The sequence below is a fragment of the Leguminivora glycinivorella genome, chromosome 4 (genome assembly GCF_023078275.1).
Source record: "Leguminivora glycinivorella isolate SPB_JAAS2020 chromosome 4, LegGlyc_1.1, whole genome shotgun sequence".
Taxonomy (NCBI): domain Eukaryota; kingdom Metazoa; phylum Arthropoda; class Insecta; order Lepidoptera; family Tortricidae; genus Leguminivora; species Leguminivora glycinivorella.
The window spans coordinates 13944058-13965041 of NC_062974.1; the positions used below are offsets into that span (position 1 = coordinate 13944058).

Consider the following 20984-nt stretch of genomic DNA (forward strand, 5'->3'; position numbering starts at 1 on the left):
AATGATATAAATAAATGTTGGGAGACACCTTACACAGATAGACTCAGCCCCAGACTAAGCAAAGCTTGTACAAGTGTGGACGCTAGGCGACAATATGCATACTTGTATAGATAAATACATACTTAAATACATAGAAAACATCTGGTGTATTACTCAGGTACAAATATCTGTACTCATCACACAAATAAATGCCCTTTCCGGGACTTGAACCCAGGACCGCGGCGTAGCAGGCAGGATCACTACGCGCTAGGCCAAACCAGAGATGGGCAAAATGTAATCGACTAACGATTAACGATTAAAATTACAAGATTTAATTGCGACTGACGATTGAAAACCACGAATGATCAATCTTAGTTGTATAGAGCGCGACTAATTTAGTTGCAACTAAATTAGTTGCCGATTGATTTCGGACAACTAAATTTTGTAATCGACTAATTAGTTAGACTTATTTCTCACAACTAATGTTGACAGACTGATTAGGACATCTTAACGAATGTTTAAACATATCATCATGTATTACCTACTTAAGATATTTTAACCATTTCTAAGGAGTTAGATCGGTGTTCTAACTATTATTTTGCTACTACAGTCACTTTGAAATTGGATTAAATTTGTCTTATTTAAGGGTAAATAAAAAATGGGTACTTTGTTTGTGCATTAGTAAAATAACATTAAAAAAACACAATTATATAAATCAAACTTTGTATATTAAATATAAAAGCAATCATGATACAAAAGTAAAGTAATAGATATAAATGCAAAAACGGCCGACTGTGTAGTTTTAATGATTTATTCGTGGAATTTAGTCGATTGAAACTAAAACTAATTTAGTTGTTAGTCGAACATTCCCACAACTAATTTAATCGCAACTAAATCAATCGCGATTGAATAATGACGATTGATATTTTTAGTCGATTGATTAGTTAACTAAAAAATAAATCGATTGATGCCCATCTCTGGGCCAAACCGATCGTTAAGAAATCTTATTTCTGGTAACTCTGGTTTTTAATTTAGTCTGGAATCAAATAAAATATACTTAATAATATAATATAATAATACTTTACATAATATGTATTTGTAGAGTAATAGGTAGATTATAATCAGCATGAGAAAAGTTAAAAACTAAAATTTCACTCCATACAAAAAGCTACACTCTGTCACATCCTTTGGGGACACAAAACAGGATAGCACATATTATATCAATCATATAACATAGCCGCTATCTCCGATAACTTTATACTATGGTATATTGGACATTAAATCTGTGACCTAAATATTCAGAACACAAAATTTTCACTTCGCAGGCTTCTTTAGGCGGTATCGGTATTGCAACGTAAGTAATTATGCATTAAAAAATCATATCTTTTATCTCATTATATTTATTTAAACTTTATTGCACAAAAGACAAACTTCATGTACAAAAGGCGAACTTAATGCCAGGAGGCATTCTCTACAGTCAACCTTATATATGTAGGTATAGACACTATAGACAGTCATAATTTCCAATGTAATTCCCAATTTCTCCTTAGAAACGACCCTGATCCTGAAAATGATATAATATGATGTACAATCAAACGTTAAAATATGGATGTACAGAAGTCGCTCAAAAATACACATCCATATTTATACACTCGACTGTTCCTACTACCTACTCCCATGAATTTACTGTTATTTTTTAAATTGTTAATTTGGGCCTTGTTTTTGCCTTAAAACGGGAACCATCCGAGCTGAAATATGAGTATTTAAATCATTTCTCTTAACAATTAAATATTAGTATTTAAGAGCAACCACTGTAGAATATGTTTTCTTAATAAATTATTTTAATTTAGTTGTAGGTTAACCCGAAAATACCATTACACAGGTGTTACGAAAACCGTAGATACCCATGAATCGCAAAAATCGTAAGGCTTTCTCGAGCGTGTCAGAATTGTGCATTTTAGCGCTAAGTGGTGGTTGGGCGGGCGGCCTAGTGCAGGGTTACTGGAGGTCACTGAAGCCTCTACTGTACCTACTCGATTTATCTACGCCTCGTTATCAAAGGAAACCGTTGCAGTTAGCTCGTTGAATGCTTAAGTTGTTCTGGTTAAGTATTTTGATTCAATTGTTAAGGGTATGAAAAAACTACAGGTACGAACTTATTTTCATGAAAACCTGGTCGAATTCGGACTGTTGTATTGTAAATAATAATGTTTTCAATGACATGTTTTCTGATACCTAGTGATTGTGCGAATGAATTAAAACACAGAGTAAATTAATTTTGATGCTTAATACCTGCACCGATAGCATGGTCGCGCGATAAACGGTAAAACAGGCCGCTGTCGCACTTAAAAATAGTGCGAAAGGGACGTCCTGGCAGACAAGTATGGTCGCGCGATAAATGATAAAACATCGTGCCATCCCTATCGCACTATTTGTAAGTGCGATAGGGACGGCCTGATATTTTATCGTCTATCGCGCGACCATGCTACCCGTGCAGATGTTGATGTGTTTTATCATTTATCGCGCGACCATGCTTGCCTGCCAGATGTTATATCATTTATCGCGCGACCATTAAGGCCTGTCAGGTTTATTATGTGTCATGTCCGTATTTATTAAATAATTCAAAAACATTTCAAAGAAGATCAGTAAGTATATTTCCTAATTAATCGTTTATTTCGATGCTGCACTTAATTAACTCTATAATACTTACAAATATTAAAATACGTACTTAACTTCAACGTGCTATTTGAAAACGTCGAGAAGTGTAAGTACAACACTGTATCCCAATTAAATGACCTTTGTCCTTTTAACTTTGATGAGGGTAAATCGAAAAAGATAGAGTTTAAGAAAAAAAACGCCAAGAAGTAAAGTGTTACCCTGAGAGCGAGAAAACCTCTGTTCCTGACAAAATGTGCTAACGCAAACGGTGTATGTAAGTCTTGGTTTAAGCTACGATATAACGTTTTTCGTTTAAACGGTACAGCTGTTTACAATCACGTCAGAATGTTTGTCTATTAGGTATTGCAACCGAACCAGTATAAGTTTGAGCTCTGTTAGCGCTTAGTTGTAGATGGTTGTGGGTAGGAAGGAAGGGGTCCCGGTAGGTGTTTGTGAATAGTCAGGGAGTGAGCCAGGAGCCGGCGCGCGGCGGCACGCGCGGCAGAGGGCCGCCATGACGGGCGGGACGCGCGCTTGCCTGCTGCTGGCGGCGCTCCTCGCCGTGCTCTACTCAGGTCAGTCACGATACGATACGCATAAAAACAAAACAATATCAATTGATTAAAAAATATTTGTGCTAATCAAAAGGTAATAGCTACATTTTTGAAAAGGAATTGTTCAGGGATAAACAATTTAAAAAAAAATGTTATTTTTTGCATTTTTGTGTATTAAAATTAATGACTTGTTTGATGACTCGGCTTTTAATTAAGGGAGTTTATGTGTACAGTCCAATTATATTAACACAAACAAATGTACAACGAATGATTACTAACAATTAAACAGTGTCACAATAACTATAATCTTATTTAATTGATTCGATTTGCCAAATATATGTTGCATTATATTTATTACCCAATATGTACAGTTAAAATATTTCACGAACAATATATTTTCTAATGCCTGTCAAGTGTTCACGTAGTTATATGCACATTCATCTCGCGGTCGTGTCTTATTGATCTGTGAGCGCTGCAGCATCACGGAACCAAGAGAGTGACAGATAACGTTCGAATTCCGCTATGAAAACTGAAATAAAACATGTTCCAATATATTGTGGATGTTTTAAACAGGATGGTGTTCGGAGGACGAAGAGCGCCTGGTGCGCGATCTGTTCAGAGGATACAACAAACTCATACGGCCGGTGCAAAACATGACACAGAAGGTCGACGTGCGGTTTGGCCTCGCCTTCGTCCAGCTCATCAACGTTGTATGTCACATTACTATTTCACTTAATGCCCGTGAGCTATTAGAATATTTTTCCAATTTAATAACCACTTTGACAGTGAATGGTACTTCACGCATTAAAACCCCATTTACATTGAAATTAGAATGGCGGTCAGCAACTCCCGCTAATAAAGACAAGCGAGTTTTTAAAATTAAAGATTAATTAAGCTTGTTCTCGTTTGAATTATTTTATAACATCTCGTGGTATTATTTATACATTAAAATTGGTACTCTTTATTTAGTAAATACTTGAGTAACGCCATTTTAACCAATTTTCAACCCTGATGAACCCCATTAGTAATTTCAAAAGTAATTTCCTTCTGTGAGATTCCTTTCAACCATATTATTTAACGTTGTTGAGTGATTAACATTAAAACTTGCTATAAAAACCTTTACGTTTTTTATATATTAAGTACCTACATAAATAAAACTCACATTTCAGAACGAGAAGAATCAAATTATGAAATCGAACGTTTGGCTTCGTTTAGTATGGATGGATTATCAGCTGATGTGGGACGAAGCAGACTACGGAGGCATCGGTGTACTTCGCCTACCCCCTGACAAAGTCTGGAAACCGGACATTGTTCTGTTCAACAAGTTAGTATCAAACACTCTTTTGTAGTGTGCAGGTCTTCAATAGTAAATATGTATGTGCCGTCTAGTTCTACCAGCTTTCAATGATTTCATGTTCTGTATTTGACGGCATATTACAAGTGCAAGATCCCAATTCAATTTAATATGCCTGACCGAAATTTACAGGAAATTAATTATATTCAATTTGTGGACTTGTTACTTATATGTTCGAATCCTACCGACTGCGCCATTCAAGTATTGGGCATTGTTTAATAAAATTAACAACCTGACATTATAATAACCTTGTTGATCATATTTTACAGCGCTGATGGCAACTACGAAGTGCGATACAAGTCTAACGTTCTCATCTACCCTAACGGCGAAGTACTTTGGGTACCCCCTGCTATATATCAGGTAACTAACTAACCATTTCAAAATATATGTATAAATTTTATAATAGTAATGTTAGACAGGTGTCCTGCTATTATCCTACAGCCCTGTTTTTAATTCATCGCTTTGATGTTAAATTATATAAAAACTGTCCTGAAACCACGGAGATTGCTGCCCCTGCGTCCGTCGTTTTGGGCTTGCGTCCCTTGACACGCAAGCCCAAAAACTTGGACCTATAGAAAACTATCGATACTGAACAGGAATGAAATCGATGGGTATAAATACATACATACATACAATCACGCCTGTATCCCATAAAGGGGTAGGCAGAACACATGAAACTACTCAAGTCTCAGTGCCACTCTTGGCAATTAAGGGGTTGAAAGAAAGAAAAATAGCATGTGAAAACTAAATGTTTTCAATTCCATACATACATATTGTAAAATCGCCGTCAATAGAAATTGTCAACAATGTAAACAAACCATTCTATAAAATTCTCTAGCATAATACTATTATTTTAAAGGTTGAGGATCATAATGTGATATGAATTGATTAAATAAAATAACACATGGATTTAGTCAGTATCTGATGAGAACGGAAATTAAAGACATTTTGACTACAAGGTTTGTTTACATTGTCCACAAGTTCTATTGACGGCGACTTTATGTAAAAAGTTTTCTTCAAATTCTGACTTTTCTAGCAGGAATTTAACTTTTAGTCCCACAAGCTTTCGATTCTGGATATGAATGAGATCAATCGATCGCGAAAACTATTTCAATAATAGCATTTTTTTCTAACTCCATGTATGTTTTTTTTTTCAAAATTGGTACCTACCTGTATCGCGTAGAGGTCGAGATTTCGTAACTGCCTTCACTGACTTGATAACAAAATACACCCTATACCTATAAGGTTTAATTTTACAGAGTTCATGCACCATCGACGTAACATACTTCCCATTCGATCAACAAACTTGCATCATGAAATTCGGATCTTGGACCTTCAACGGCGACCAAGTATCTCTCGCCCTATACAACAATAAGAACTTCGTGGATCTGTCTGATTACTGGAAATCTGGAACATGGGATATCATAGAAGTGCCTGCGTACTTGAACATCTACGAGGGGAACCACCCTACTGAGACAGACATCACATTTTACATCATTATCAGAAGGAAGACTTTGTTCTATACTGTGAACTTGATTCTGCCGACCGTACTTATCTCGTTCCTTTGTGTGTTGGTATTCTACCTGCCTGCTGAAGCTGGAGAAAAGGTAATACAAACATGTTTTTTTTACTTAATATTTTTAAAAACCCAATATGACAAAATAATATTATAAAACAGTAGATATTAGCTACTACATCTTACCATACCAAACTTAGGACGCTTCCTACAGCCCCAACACACAGTAGTTTAACAGCAGTTTAGTGTGGAAACGTGTCAATCCTCTCTAATGTTTAGGGTTGTCGAAATTCAAGTGATTATCGTGTCAAGTTAAAAAATCAGTGGTAACGCACGCAAAGGGATTTCAAGGTGTGACAACCCTAGTAATTTCTATGTAGCAATGCGAGCCGAACAGAGCCAGATTCAACCGAAACGAACCGTTTCCGACCACTTCTATAACTTAATAAATTAGCTCCTAATCATTTCAGGTAACACTGGGTATCAGCATTTTGCTGTCACTGGTTGTGTTCTTGCTCCTGGTATCGAAGATCCTCCCGCCGACCTCTCTCGTGCTGCCTCTCATCGCCAAGTACCTGCTGTTCACATTCATCATGAACACCGTCAGTATCCTCGTCACGGTCATCATCATCAACTGGAACTTCAGAGGACCTAGAACCCATCGGTGAGTGTCATCAATTTCTACTGTTATGTTCGAGTATTTAATTAAACAATTTCTGATTTAGAGTCGGTTCCACCAAACCGTCTATCTCCGTTAAAGCGTTCGTTAAATTTTATTGTATGGCAAGTTTCATAGACGTCTGCTGCGTGACGATGATGTGTCTGTGAAATGTGGTTGATGAAACTGGCCCTTAAACTAACGATGATCATCATGATGTCTGTCAAAAAGACCCTCGCAGTATAAATACCTCTCCTAAAGATTTATAATTTTTTTTTCAACTGGCCATTAAGTTCCACAAACGCGGTCGAATTTAACAACTCTCTTATTATCTCACCATACTTACTTGTGAGCAACTTGTGAGCTAGATGTTTCGTGAAATATAAACAAGCCATAACCATAACTATACTTTTCAGCATGCCTCTTTGGATTCGAAGTGTGTTCTTGCACTACCTGCCTGCCGCGCTGCTCATGCGGCGTCCCCGCAAGACCCGCCTGCGTTGGATGATGGAGATGCCCGGGATGGGCGCGCCGCCGCACGCCGCCGCCCCGCACGACCTGCCCAAGCACATCAGGTAATGCACGATATTGTGGGCTAATAAATACGTCAATCTCTTCGCGAATGAACCTATATTAAACTTTTCAGTGCTATTGGGGCGAACCAAAGCAAAATGGAGGCGATGGAGCTGTCTGACTTGCATCATCCTAACTGCAAGATCAATCGAGCTGCTGGAGGCGGTGGTGAAGTGGGCGCCTTGGGTGGTCTAGGCGCGCTCGGCGGCCTCGGCCTCGGTGGGGAGAGACGGGAGTCAGAGAGCTCCGACTCCCTTCTTCTGTCTCCTGAAGCAGCCAAAGCAACTGAAGCAGTCGAATTCATTGCAGAGCATTTAAGAAACGAAGATCTTTACATTCAGGTGAGACGACCTTACGTTACATTTTCTAACTACCGCCATATAAAGTCACTTCAAATGCAAGCCAATAATAATTTTTACCTCTTGCGCTCCGTAACCTGGTTGAGTGTCTTCGCTTTATTTGATTTCTCCGATTTTTATGCTGAATCACTTTGTAACAGTAAGATTTTACTTGAGAAGAAATACCTAAATATTTTTAACATAAACTTTTATAAATATCTACAGACGCGCGAGGACTGGAAGTACGTTGCCATGGTGATCGATAGACTTCAGCTGTACATCTTCTTCATCGTGACCACTGCTGGGACTGTCGGCATCTTGATGGACGCGCCACACATCTTCGAATACGTTGACCAAGACCGGATCATCGAAATATACCGAGGAAAGTAAACGACAAGCAGCTTATTGAGTACGACAATCTTATTTAGAGTTGCTTAATGTTGTAGTAGTCAACCCAGTTAAAACCTTCCGGAGCAACTTACATCTTCCTATGAAAATCATAATTAAATGGTACAGTATGTACAGTCAACCAATTGGAACCCTATTAGGCCACTGTAGAACTTTGTCAAAGTAATGTTATAAATCAGATCGTAAAAAATCTCTTACTGCTTGTCATTTTCACATGGTTGTAGAGTGGCCTAGGGTTCCAATTGATTGACTGTACAGGTGACAGATATTGTTAATTTACAAATTAAGTCCAAACAATGCTCAGTTTTATTTTTAAATTAATTAAGTAGTTATATAACCTAAACATATAAATATTTTAAGGCGATCGAGCATTATAACGTAGGTACTTAATAAAGGTATTCAAAGACAAAGTTGTACTCACCCATGCTTCCAATGCGAATTTAAGTTAGTATTACATACTTAAACTGACTAATATTAATTTGGCAGGCAATCAGTTTTATTTGAAAAGCCACACTAATAAACTAAATCTTAAACCAAGGCCTGCCTTGCTCAGCAGTGGGATAAGAAGAAAATATAATTCTTTTGCATAATTACTGCCCATTCTCTTACTAAGTAGCAAGCTTTCGTGTTTCGTCCTACCGTACCTGATAAAGTGGTATCCACAGAAAAACTTCAACACTTGGCTCGCTCAGCGTATGATGATTGATGATACAGGATACCTGCCTAGTAGCCTAGCACGTATGTATGCTCATACAAGTTGATAGTATTGATACCGACGTGGATTTGTCAAGCCATGTGGGAAAGGGTTGATATTAAGAGATGTCGCGGTGTATACATAATATATGTAGGATTAATTTTATTACTAAACACACATATATTTATTTACATGGCTATACTTTATTTAGTTGCGAGCAGACCGTTTGCCGCAGTGGACATTCTTTATACTGTAGTCAGGAATGTCAATCTAGAGCTTCAAAACGAATTAGGAGACGAAGTTTAGGTAAACCAAAATGCACTTAATTAGTTCGTATTCATTTACTTAGCCATTAGTTCAAATAAGATTATAATAGGCTAATACAATAAATTAATAGAAATTAAAATGGCTGTGTTCGAAGTTTACCTAGCGTAAAGCACAATACTGTTTCGACATAAGTTTGTATTTTGACATGTAATTAGGGAAGAGGTAATAGCGCGATAATTTTAAATCATAATATTAAGAAATGTTATCATTAATATACTGTTTTCTTTCATTGAAAGCTATTGTTTTACGAGTTACCTACTTCTGGAGATTATTAGGCTAATAAAAAGTGGAGACAACATGCTACTGCATTTTTCTTCGCTACTTATTTATATTATCATGGACGAACTAAAATTGGTTGCTAACCTATTTTTTGGGTATAGAGCTTTCCGAGCATAGCAAAGTCATATATTTACTGTTATAGTTTGTTAATTTAGAAATAATATTCAAACAAGTTGAATAAACATTGTCGGGTAAAAATGTATATCGACTGCAGTCTCCTATACCTAAAGTAAGAAAACATATTAGCGTTATTATATTAGTATAGATGTTTCTTACGTTTTTGATTTTATCATTAGATATATGTATTTAAATAGAATACTGTTAAAGCTGAGAAATGAGAAAACAATATCTCGGTACCGGCTTGTAAGACCCTGGTTTTGACCTGGCGTCGAAGGCATAGGTTATTTGTAACTCTGCCTAATAGCACTAACTTATACTTACGCACTTACTGTAAAATATCTTGTCCACTCATTACTTTTATATCCATGTTGTTTTAATAAATTTTTACGTGCGAAAAACTGGTACTATTGAGCTTCCTTTACCATCCCATCCCCAAATAATACTCAATTTATTTTTTTAGTTTTTATTACACTAATATTATGTAACACGAACTTTCTTATTCCTTAAATCCTTACACCGAAAACAGTCATTCTTTCTTAATCTAATTTAATATTTCTTAAATACTTTTCAGCAAAGCTTTTAAGCGATGCTACTAGAATGTCGAAAATTCGAAATAAAAACAAATATTTTTCAGATAAGACATTCGATATAACGAATATGAATTATAAATCAATAACGCGAACTATGAGTACTTATAACCTAATCATCATCTTCGTTATACGATGGTGAAGTCGGCGAGTAGTTTGGTGAAGTCGGGGAATAGGAAGTCGGACCGGCGGACGAAGGGGAGTAGGCGGGGGAAGAAGGAGAGTAATTGGGTGACGTAGGAGTGTAAGTGGGCGACGTCGGCGAGTACTTGGTCGACGAGGGCGAGTAGCCCGGCGACGACGGCGAGTAGTTCGGGGAAGACGGAGAGTAGTTCGGGGAGGATGGGGAGTAGCGCGTGCTGCCCGGGTGCTGCGGCGACGAGGGCGAGTACGCCGGGCTGGCCGGCGAGTACTGAGGGCTCGTCGGCGAGTATTGCGGGCTGGTCGGGGAATAAGTAGGACTGCCGCCCGCGATCGACGGGGAAGTCGGGGAATAGTTCGGCGAAGTCGGGGAATATTTCGGGGACGACGGCGAGTAGCTCGGCGAAGTGGGAGAGTACGCCGGAGAAGTGGGAGAGTACGACGGACTCGTAGGAGAATACGCGGGGGATGTTGGCGTGTAATTCGGCGACGAGGGCGAATAGCTCGGGGACGCGGGACTGTAGACGGGGCTCGTTGGCGAGTAGCTCGGCGATGATGGCGAGTAGCCCGGAGACGCGGGTGAGTACGCGGGACTCGTCGGAGAGTAAGACGGGCTCGTGGGCGAGTAGGAGGGGCTCGTCGGTGAGTAGCTGGGTGAAGTGGGCGAGTAACTCGGGGATGTGGGAGAGTAGGCCGGGCTCGTAGGGGAGTAGCTCGGCGACGTCGGGGAGTAGCTGGGGGACGTGGGCGAATATGACGGGGAAGTCGGCGAGTAGCCGGGCGACGTGGGCGAATAGCTCGGGGAGGCCGGGGAGTAGATGGGGGAGGTCGGGGAGTAGTTGGGCGAGGTGGGCGAGTAGGAGGGGCTGGTGGGCGAGTAGTGCGGGGAGGCGGGGGTGAGGCTGGGGGAGGCGGCGGCGTACACGGGGCTGGTGGGCGAGTAGGAGGGCGAGGCGCCGGCGGGGAGGCGTAGGGCGACAGCGGCGGGCCGGGCGAGCCGGGGGAGCCGGGCTGCGGCGACCAGGCGCTGTAGGCGGGCGACAGGCCCGAAGCGTCCGATGCCCCGGACGGCGAGAACGACGGCCCGCCGGGCGTCATGATGCTTCCCACTGGAATACGATTACATTTATCAATAGAGATTATTGAGTGAAAATAGTAATAAATATTACTCCAGTCTTTTATTATTGACAGCATACAACGGCAATGATCCAACTGTAATAACTGTATGCAATTTCTACACTTAAAGAAGTCATATAGTAATATTTAGGGAACGCTGTAACAGTAACAGACAGCTTTATCTTACTGTTGCAAGTTTGCAGGGTTGATATTCAGTTTTATAAATAGATTAGTTACATAGTAGTTAGGTTTTTTTATAAGATCTGAAAATAGGTGTCTTTAAACGATAACCGTATATGTATTTATATTACTCAGTGCTAAATTTTAGGTAATCCTGCACATTGTGACAAGGAATGCGCAAACAACAAGAGAAATGCAGAGAAATGGGCATTTTCGCGAGAAGTATCTCAAAATAGTACATTACGATACAAGTGCGAAATAAAGGAAGTTAGAAACTAGTGGCGATAAATTAAAACACGGCCGAATTAAAACTGTACTGAAAAACGTCGTACGATACACGTGCAAAAAGGAAATTCGTAACTCGTGTCAATTTAAGACACTCCCTTCGGTCGTGTTTTAATTTATCGCCACTCATTGCGAACTTCCTTTTTTTCGCACTTGTATCGTAATGTACTATTTTCTATTTAAGGTAGGTAAATTTTGTTTTTCATACTCAGAATCACTTTTCTATTTGAATACTTTCCACTTTGTAACCGCTGCAGTGTTTGAAAAATGGTAACGAAGTGGAAGAATGAAATTTGGGACGCTTTTTTCCGCCTAGTAGGATGGAAAGGGCTCGTGATTCTGAGTAGGAAAAACATTAAATTTACCTATTTTAGAAAAAAACGTTTGCAGTTAGTCTAATACTAATTCTCTTATGAAACTCGACTACAAACGATGCCCGATAGTGCATTTTATTTTTTAAGGCCTTCCCCGAAACGTTTAATAAAAAAAAACGCAATTAAGGGCCAATTGAATCAACCACATTTGACAAACACATCATCGTCACGCAGCAGACGTCTATGGCACTTCCCATAAAATAAAATTTAACGAACGCTTTAACGGTGACAGACGGTTTGGTGCAACCGACCCTAAGTCCCCATTTTACATTAATTATCAAACACATACCTTGACCAGGAGACCAGACGCTGCTGCCATAGCCCGGCGTGTTCTGCGTAGACCAGGGAGTCATGAGTGGCGTCATAGACGGCGTGCCCACGCCGAAGTACATGCCGCCGCCGACGCCCATGCCGACGCCGAGACCGCCCATTTCCATACCGTGCTTGCATTTCTCGGCGTCGAGGAGCAAATCGAAGCATCCTGGGAATTATTAATATTTTCATTCAATAAAATCCAAGAATGTAATGACGGGAGTCACAAAAAATACATTGCAGAATAATTTACAAAATGACAAAAAACGTGTGTGTGTGGATTGAGTGAGCACCTTCCGAAAATAAAAAAAAATATGCTGATCATTTAGTAAAAGTTCTAAAACAATTGTAAAACGAATCTCTGAATTTGTAAAAAGATAAATCAAAAGATACAGCCATTAACATGTGCTCACTCAGTTCTCACAAACTACCAACGAAAACAGTGAATATATTCATTTAACATATAATATTTATATACTAACATTTAGTAAAAAATAGGCCAACCTACCTCTATAAATATTAGATCACCTAGTGACGTATTAAATTTTTTACAAATAGTTTCTTATGCTCACTCAATCCACACACTTTTGAAAAGCCGAATTTTGATGAAAAACATAAGATTTAGACCGCTATTATATGTGTATAGTTTAGTAAAAGTGAAATGGGAATTTGTAAAATACAAAACGAACCACTAACGTGTCAGGTTTTTTTATAATAAATTTTTGTAAGTGCTCACTCAGTCCACACGTTTTGAGAAAGTTAAAAATGTAAATATCTTACGATTTGTAGCACCTAAGACACTCGAAAGTACTTCAACATTTAGTAAAAATTTTTACTAAATATCCACCATCTAATATTTTATATTCGTTGTCTGGTTTTAAAGATATTCAGACATAACTTTTCTCATACAAATGTATCAAGTAGGGTGACTACACTATGTCGGCTCCTGATTTTCCCCACCTTCCCATTGTCATATTGAGATTGGGGAGTTTCGTTCGTTCAATTTTGATAATATTAAACTAATACCATATTAATTATCCATCTGCAAACTGTTTTTAGGTTATGTTCTTGGCCTAGTGATGATGTGTATTGTGTAATTTTTATCGACGTCAGGATAATAACCATATCGACATGCATGCATTAAAAAGGACATGAATGATAATTGGTAAGAAACAAAGAATATAATACTTCACTAGTAAGAAACCAGAACCTGGTAATCTAATCGCGCTAACAGATGAGCGTACTGTAAGTGGGAGCGAGAAATAGTTATTCTTTTCTCGCTCCCACTTACAAATCCGGTGAACTATTATCAAAATTGAACGAAACTCCCCAATCTCAATATGACAATGGGAAGGTGGGGAAAATCAGGAGCCGACATAGTGTGGTCACCCTACTTGATACATTTGTATGAGAAAAGTTATGTCTGAATATCTTTAAAACCAGACAACGAATATAAAATATTAGATGGTGGATATTTAGTAAAAATTTTTACTAAATGTTGAAGTACTTTCGAGTGTCTTAGGTGCTACAAATCGTAAGATATTTACATTTTTAACTTTCTCAAAACGTGTGGACTGAGTGAGCACTTACAAAAATTTATTATAAAAAAACCTGACACGTTAGTGGTTTGTTTTGTATTTTACAAATTCCCATTTCACTTTTACTAAACTATACACATATAATAGCGGTCTAAATCTTATGTTTTTCATCAAAATTCGGCTTTTCAAAAGTGTGTGGATTGAGTGAGCATAAGAAACTATTTGTAAAAAATTTAATACGTCACTAGGTGATCTAATATTTATAGAGGTAGGTTGGCCTATTTTTTACTAAATGTTAGTATATAAATATTATATGTTAAATGAATATATTCACTGTTTTCGTTGGTAGTTTGTGAGAACTGAGTGAGCACATGTTAATGGCTGTATCTTTTGATTTATCTTTTTACAAATTCAGAGATTCGTTTTACAATTGTTTTAGAACTTTTACTAAATGATCAGCATATTTTTTTTTATTTTCGGAAGGTGCTCACTCAATCCACACACACACCAAAAAACAAGAGACAAAAAATGGTCCCAAAATTTTCTATTATTTTGCATACTTTCCACTTTGTAACAGCTGTACAAAGTGTTTGAAAAATGGTAACGATAACGAAGTGGAAAAATTAAATTTGGGACACTTTTTTCCGCCTAGTAGGATGGAACGGAACACGATAATTTAGGGATAAACGTTACAGATTAATAGTGAGTATTCAGGATCTTTTTTTTGGCTAATGTGATTATTAAAATGTAATAATTATCTATGTTGTTGAATCTTACCTGTGCCCATTCTTGGCAACTGTCCCATGATAATATTTTCCGACACTCCTCTCATCGGATCCACTTCAGCATGACTGGCAGCGTCCAGCAGCACGTCTACAGTTTCCTCGAACGAGCATCTCATGAGCGCGCCAGTGTCTTGTCTATTGATACCGTGACGGGTGATAGCCATAAGGTGACCTTTAGCCGTCATGACATCACAAAGCAACGCAAGATGCCGATAGTTGACGTACAGACCGTAGAACTGCAGCACAGCGTTCATTTCCTTCTCTACTGATTTACGCACGGCCTCGATACCCAACACTTGGAATATTTCGCAAATGTCGTTACTGAACGTTCTGATCGGATCGACGTCCCTTTCGGACAATACTTTCATGAGAGAAGTACCGTCAGTTTCCAATAACCATTCGGCGATAGCCTTGAACTCTCCCTGTTCAGTGATAATAATGCGTTTCTTCGCCTCCGTTTGAGGCAAGTGCATGTATACTTTACCGATCGCTTCTATACCCTGCAGCGTCATGTCTGACAACATATTGGCTTCAATACAGCGCAAGAACATGTCATCTTCCATTTTATCTACTGTCTCTTCATCATTATCTTGGAATTTGCTTTCTTCGTTATTCATGATTCTGATACGCAATACAAGCTTTTCTGCGTTATCGTCGTTGAAGATACAGTTCAAGTCATCTCCAAAACCGGCGTTAATCTTTTCTGCGATCTGTTCCATGGTAAGTTTCTTATCTGTCATCCTCTTACGGTCCAACTCTATACGTAGAAGCCAGGGTGAAATCTTTGTAGGATCAAAGTCAGGCATTTCATAGTAGACATTGACGAACTCTTGATCTTCAGCAATAACTGTATTTTGAGGGTCAGGGTCATAGTAAATAGCTGTATTAGCGGTAACTTTACGCAATGTTGTGTGTTCCAGCCTGCAAAGTACATTCTTAGCTTTCTCAGCATCACGTGCCGCACCGCCTGTTAAAAACACGGTTAGGGAAGGCGCCTTTGGTTTCTTGGAAATATTGATAATTTCCTTCAGACGTGGCACACCAAGCGTTACGTTTTTGGACGACACACCAGCAAAATGGAAAGTGTTCAGTGTCATCTGAGTGGCGGGTTCTCCCAGAGATTGCGCGGCCAGGGCGCCCACCATTTCTCCCGGGTTAACTTGAGCCTGTTGGAAGCGAGTCTCAATTTCTCCAATCAACCACTCAAATGCCTCACTTGATAATCTGTATTCTTCAGCAACAAACTTTGTGCAAAGTGTAGATCTCACGAGACATTGGAACAATAAAGTAGCGTTTTCATTAGCCTGTACTGATAAGCGATCTTCGCCAGCTACAATGACACATTTTTTCAAAAGGTCCTTGACTCCTTGTATAACTTTGATGGGACTTAGGTCTGTTGGCATACGTTTGTTTATATGGAAAATCTTCTGAACATTCCAGATCATTCTCTTGAAGTTGCATGGGAGTACAACTTTAGATTCTCCACTGGGGAAGATCTGACGCAACACTTCTCTGTCCTTATTGAGTTGCTCCCATTCGCTTTCAAGATCGGCAATAACGTATGCGGATTCCGTGAGCTCTTTAATAATTTCTTCATTGAATATTCTCTTTAGGTATCGTTCATTTGAAGGGTCAAATTTGAATTTCTTTTCAAAGGCCTTGTTCGATAATTTCACAGTTGGTAGATTTTGGAACTCTACAGTTTCTCCAGCCAGGCCGTCCTCGCCGTATCTCAACTGAATGAGCTGTCCGACGGAGTTACGCACGGTTCCGTCGTAGTGAACCATTACAGACTCCATAGCCTTTATGAGACGACGTTGGATATAACCAGTTTCAGCGGTCTTTACGGCAGTATCAATAAGACCTTCACGACCTCCCATGGCGTGGAAATAGAACTCCGAGGGGGTTAGACCGGCAAGATACGAATTTTCTACAAAACCTCTGGACTCGGGACCATAATCGTCTTTGATGAAGTGTGGTAGAGTTCTCTTTCTAAAACCGAATGGAATACGTTTACCTTCAACGTTTTGTTGTCCCACGCAAGCTATAACCTGGGAAATGTTAATGTTGGATCCCTTGGCACCTGATACCACCATAGCTTTGAGGTTATTGTATTCAGTCAGTGATTTCTTAGCTGATCCACCAGTCTTGTCACGAGCGTCATTAAGAATACGATTCACTTGATTCTCGAATGTCTGCCTCAAGGTATTACCAGGAGTAGGCTCCAATTCCATGTTGTGAGCTTTTTGAATGACCTCTATTACATCATCCTTAGCTTTAACTATAGCGCGCTGAATTTCTTGATATGTTTGCGGATCGGCAATAGTGTCTCCAATACCAATGGAATGGCCTTCCAGCAAGAGCCAGTTGTTAATCACAGTTTGAATATTACCATAAAATCGTCCAGCAGTTTCATGGCCCAGCTCCAACATGCAAATGTGCAGAAGAGAACCAGCAGAGGCACCAAGTGATTTTTTACACAATATTCCCATGAGGAGCTCTCCATGCTCTACTACTACTTTAGTATCTCCAGGGGAAATCCATTTGTAAGGCCCATCATCTTCTTCATCAGGATGAGTGGAATGCGTGCGAATCATGTTGACGTTGCCTGGGATGATCAGAGTAAATATTTGCTTTCCAGTCCATAATGGCTGGGGTTTCAAAATGCAAGGCTGAGGAATTTTACCATCCCAAGTGGGTAAGAACATCAGAAGGTTCATGACCTGTTCTTTTGTCAAGAAAACATCTCTCTTAGTCATTTTTCGAACAGCAGTAAGAGTGTCCTGCACAATACCCATGACGGGTTTGTTAGCTTGTGGAGTAATAATCTGTCGAGGTGTTATGTGAATGTTTTCTACTTCAGCACGAGTCTCCATGGACTGGGGCACATGCAAGTTCATTTCGTCTCCGTCAAAATCGGCGTTATAAGGTGAAGTGCAACTTAAATTCATACGAAATGTTGACCATGGCAGTACTTTTACTCTGTGACCCATCATACTCATTTTGTGTAGTGTTGGCTGACGATTGAAAATAACCAAGTCGTCATCTCTCAGATGGCGCTCGACTTTGTATCCATATTGTAAATGCAAATCTGATGGTTTAGGGTGGAATCTCAAGTCTATCCTCTCTCCATTGTCCCGGACAATGTACTTGGCCCCTGGGTATTGAGCATTGCCTCGTCGTACAAGCTCCTGCATTCTGTCTATATTGAATGGTGTTACTAACTCTGGGAATGTTAAGTTTTGAGCAATTGATCGTGGTACTCCTACTTGATCAATACGCAAGTTGGGATCTGGTGTAATGACAGTACGTGCCGAAAAATCAACACGTTTTCCCATGAGATTTCCTCGAATCCTTCCTTCTTTTCCCTTCAGTCGTGCTTTGATTGCTTTAAGTGGTTTACCAGATTTTTGCATGGCTCTGAAAAGAAATTAAACCAATACATTAGAGATACTATACTAATCAGGTCAGAGTAAGCCTGTAGCTTCTTGCCTTTGCATGTTTACCAACTAATGTAGTTAAATTAATAGGAAGTGACTACACTACTGGTACTGATTATTTATGTCATTACTACAGAGGCTCAAAACATAGTTTGCTAATGTTACAAAACATGATTGACTAACTTACTTTGGCATACCAGGCATGTCATTATCAACAAAAGTGGCCACATGAAACTGAAGCATTCTAATGTTGTCAGCGAGAACATGAGCGGCAGCCCCAGACTGTTCGTTTCTTTGTAACTCATTGTTTGCTTTGATGATGTCAGCAAGTTTGTGTGTCAGATCATCCTGATTCTTGGCAGCCCCAAACATGACCACAGCCGGTCGCACTGACAATGGTGGAACAGGAAGAACTGTGACTATCATCCAATCAGGTCTGGCAAATTTTGGATCCATTCCCAGGATAAAGGACTCCTCATCTAAAAATAAAACAGTTGTTATCAAAGCTCAAAAGTCAGCAAAAGTATTAACAAAAACATACAAATGTATATGTAACAAACCAATAATTAGTTCTTAATTCTGATCTGTATCAAAACCTACATCTAAAATCTGACATCCATTGAGAGAAACATAACAACAAATTGTATCCACACAAAATCTACTGTTATTTACAATTGCATGATAAAATGTGTGTGTGTGTTTAGTAAAATGTCCCACTTCATTGATTGCTATAAAATCGCATTGTCAGTTTATGCATTTAAAGATACAAGGAAATCTGGTCTTCATGATAAGCAACAAAGTGGGACGTTTTACTAAACACATTCACAATTTCTTTTTTTTATTGACAGATAAATAACACTTTACGTTTCTTGTCTATTTAAACTATTTAGCAGTATTTAAAACACTAAATATGTTCAGCAAGTCACAAAATCAACTCAATCCTCACCAGTAATGTGTTTTAGAATTTCCCAAACTCTTTCAGCAGTAATGATGATCTTTCTCTCTTGTGTGTCTTCATTGACATGTTTCCATTCAGCTGAAAGGTCAAGTCCCTGTCTCCTGATTGAAGGCTGGTAATGACCACAACCTCCATGGCCCGAGCCTTTCTTAGCCTCCTCCCCTTCTTTCCCTATATCCATGTCTTCACCACCCTCACAAATGTTTTTGCCTTTACATAAGTCATACACATAAGTTAATCTTTTACGAGGCTGTCCTTTTGACTTCATCACAACTTCTTTTATCTTTGGATTTGTCTGTAAAAAAAAAAGGTCATGAGATTGAACATTCTTACACAACACTAAAACTACACATTATTCAAATATACTGGAAAACTTACCGGACTAACAAGCAGTTTTGAACAATAGAAACAAACACATCTTAATATTTTTATAGTTTTTGTTATGAAACCAATGTGAAATACTGGCTTGGCTAGATCAATATGGCCAAAGTGTCCAGGGCATTCAGTCATGTTGCCAGCACACGTCTGGCATCGGGAGCTTCTGTCGATCACCCCTTGTCGAGGATCCATGAGGCCTCCAAGCTTGGGCCTTCCGCCTTCCATGGTTTCGGGGAAGCGGATACCCCCTTCCGTGACTGACATACGTCGCTAGAAAAGTATGTAAATAATTGATATACATAGCACAGCATTACACGTATTTCACAATAATGTTCCTTTGGCACAATATAATGTCGGTAATCACTAAAACGAATGGTCATTAACATCTGACGATGGTAAACAAATTAGATTTGTCTTGAACAAGGCAAACAGATAACACCATAATACAAGCGCAACTGCGTGACCCGTAAGGACATGTGTCTAATATAGCAATCCAGACACTACACCGTAACATTATTTTATGGTTATCATAAAGAGAACTTAAAATAACACTGTATTCATAACTTACTATTTCATCTGGCGAAATTATACCAAACTGTACCCTTTTTACTTGGCGCAAAGGCGCCTTGGAGTCATTCGTAGCCATTTTGAATGGCTCTAATGACTCTGACTTACAATTTTTTTTTCGCACGAAGTTTCAGATGTTGCCACTGTAAAAAAATATTTTACCCTAAACCACAAAATTATAGTTAAACAAGAATGATTTTTTTTTTGGGAATTTATGGCCAGGTTACGAGACCTTTAAGCCAAAAAAAACAAGAATGAGTACTTGAGTAGGTCAAAAAGTGTTTCCACATGAGTGGGTCTTTGCCCTAAACACACAGATATTACCGTTTTCACCAAGATTTCACGTTGTGGGGTGTAGGCATGTAGGCACAGAGTAGTATCAAATACTATGTAAACTCTACGAGTTAATACGTGCAGCTTGGTGACAAAGTTGGCAACATGCACACTAGCGCTCCTAGCGGCATGAGTTGATCGAAATAGTTTAGTTTCATACAGTATAAAATTAAAAAAAGTCACATATTCTTATTTTTTTGTTTTATTCCGTCTAAAAATGTTAAATTAGATCAAGTAATAGCATTTTCTATTTTAATTTACTAAAGTAAAAGTCTGAACAACTACTTTGATCAACTCGTACCGCTAGATGGCGCTAGTAAAATTGTTGCCGTTCCAATGTATGGGAAACGTCAGAAGCTGCACGTATTAACTCTAGAGTTTATATAGTATTTGATACTACCAAAAAAATAAGAATATGTGACTTTTTTTAATTTTATACTGTATGAAACTAAACTATTTCGATCAACTCATGCCGCTAGGAGCGCTAGTGTGCATGTTGCAAACTTTGTCACCAAGCTGCACGTATTAACTC

At 38.9% G+C, this 20984-nt stretch overlaps 2 protein-coding genes across 3 annotated transcripts; one reads left to right on the plus strand and one right to left on the minus strand.

Moving 5' to 3' along the window:
* The first annotated feature begins 3151 nt into the window (after positions 1–3151).
* Positions 3152–9856, plus strand: LOC125225674 (acetylcholine receptor subunit beta-like 1). Of its 2 annotated transcripts, none has more exons than XM_048129488.1 (9): positions 3152–3212; positions 3765–3901; positions 4361–4515; positions 4815–4905; positions 5805–6152; positions 6532–6725; positions 7136–7294; positions 7366–7633; positions 7856–9856. In XM_048129488.1, the coding sequence occupies exons 1-9, from the start codon at positions 3152–3154 to the stop codon at positions 8018–8020; spliced, it is 1578 nt and encodes a 525-aa protein (XP_047985445.1). In that variant the 3' UTR covers positions 8021–9856. The 2 variants fall into 2 exon arrangements, with proteins under 2 accessions (XP_047985445.1, XP_047985446.1); XM_048129489.1 differs by having other exon boundaries at positions 7387–7633.
* Positions 9857–9905: 49 nt separating this feature from the next.
* On the minus strand, positions 9906–20199 carry LOC125225673 (DNA-directed RNA polymerase II subunit RPB1-like). Its single transcript, XM_048129486.1, is given in 8 exon segments — positions 9906–11144; positions 11147–11295; positions 12431–12622; positions 14769–18196; positions 18404–18695; positions 19163–19469; positions 19553–19822; positions 20121–20199. Coding segments are annotated over 8 exon segments (5703 nt in total). The 5' UTR covers position 20199; the 3' UTR covers positions 9906–10157.
* Positions 20200–20984: the final 785 nt, after the last annotated feature.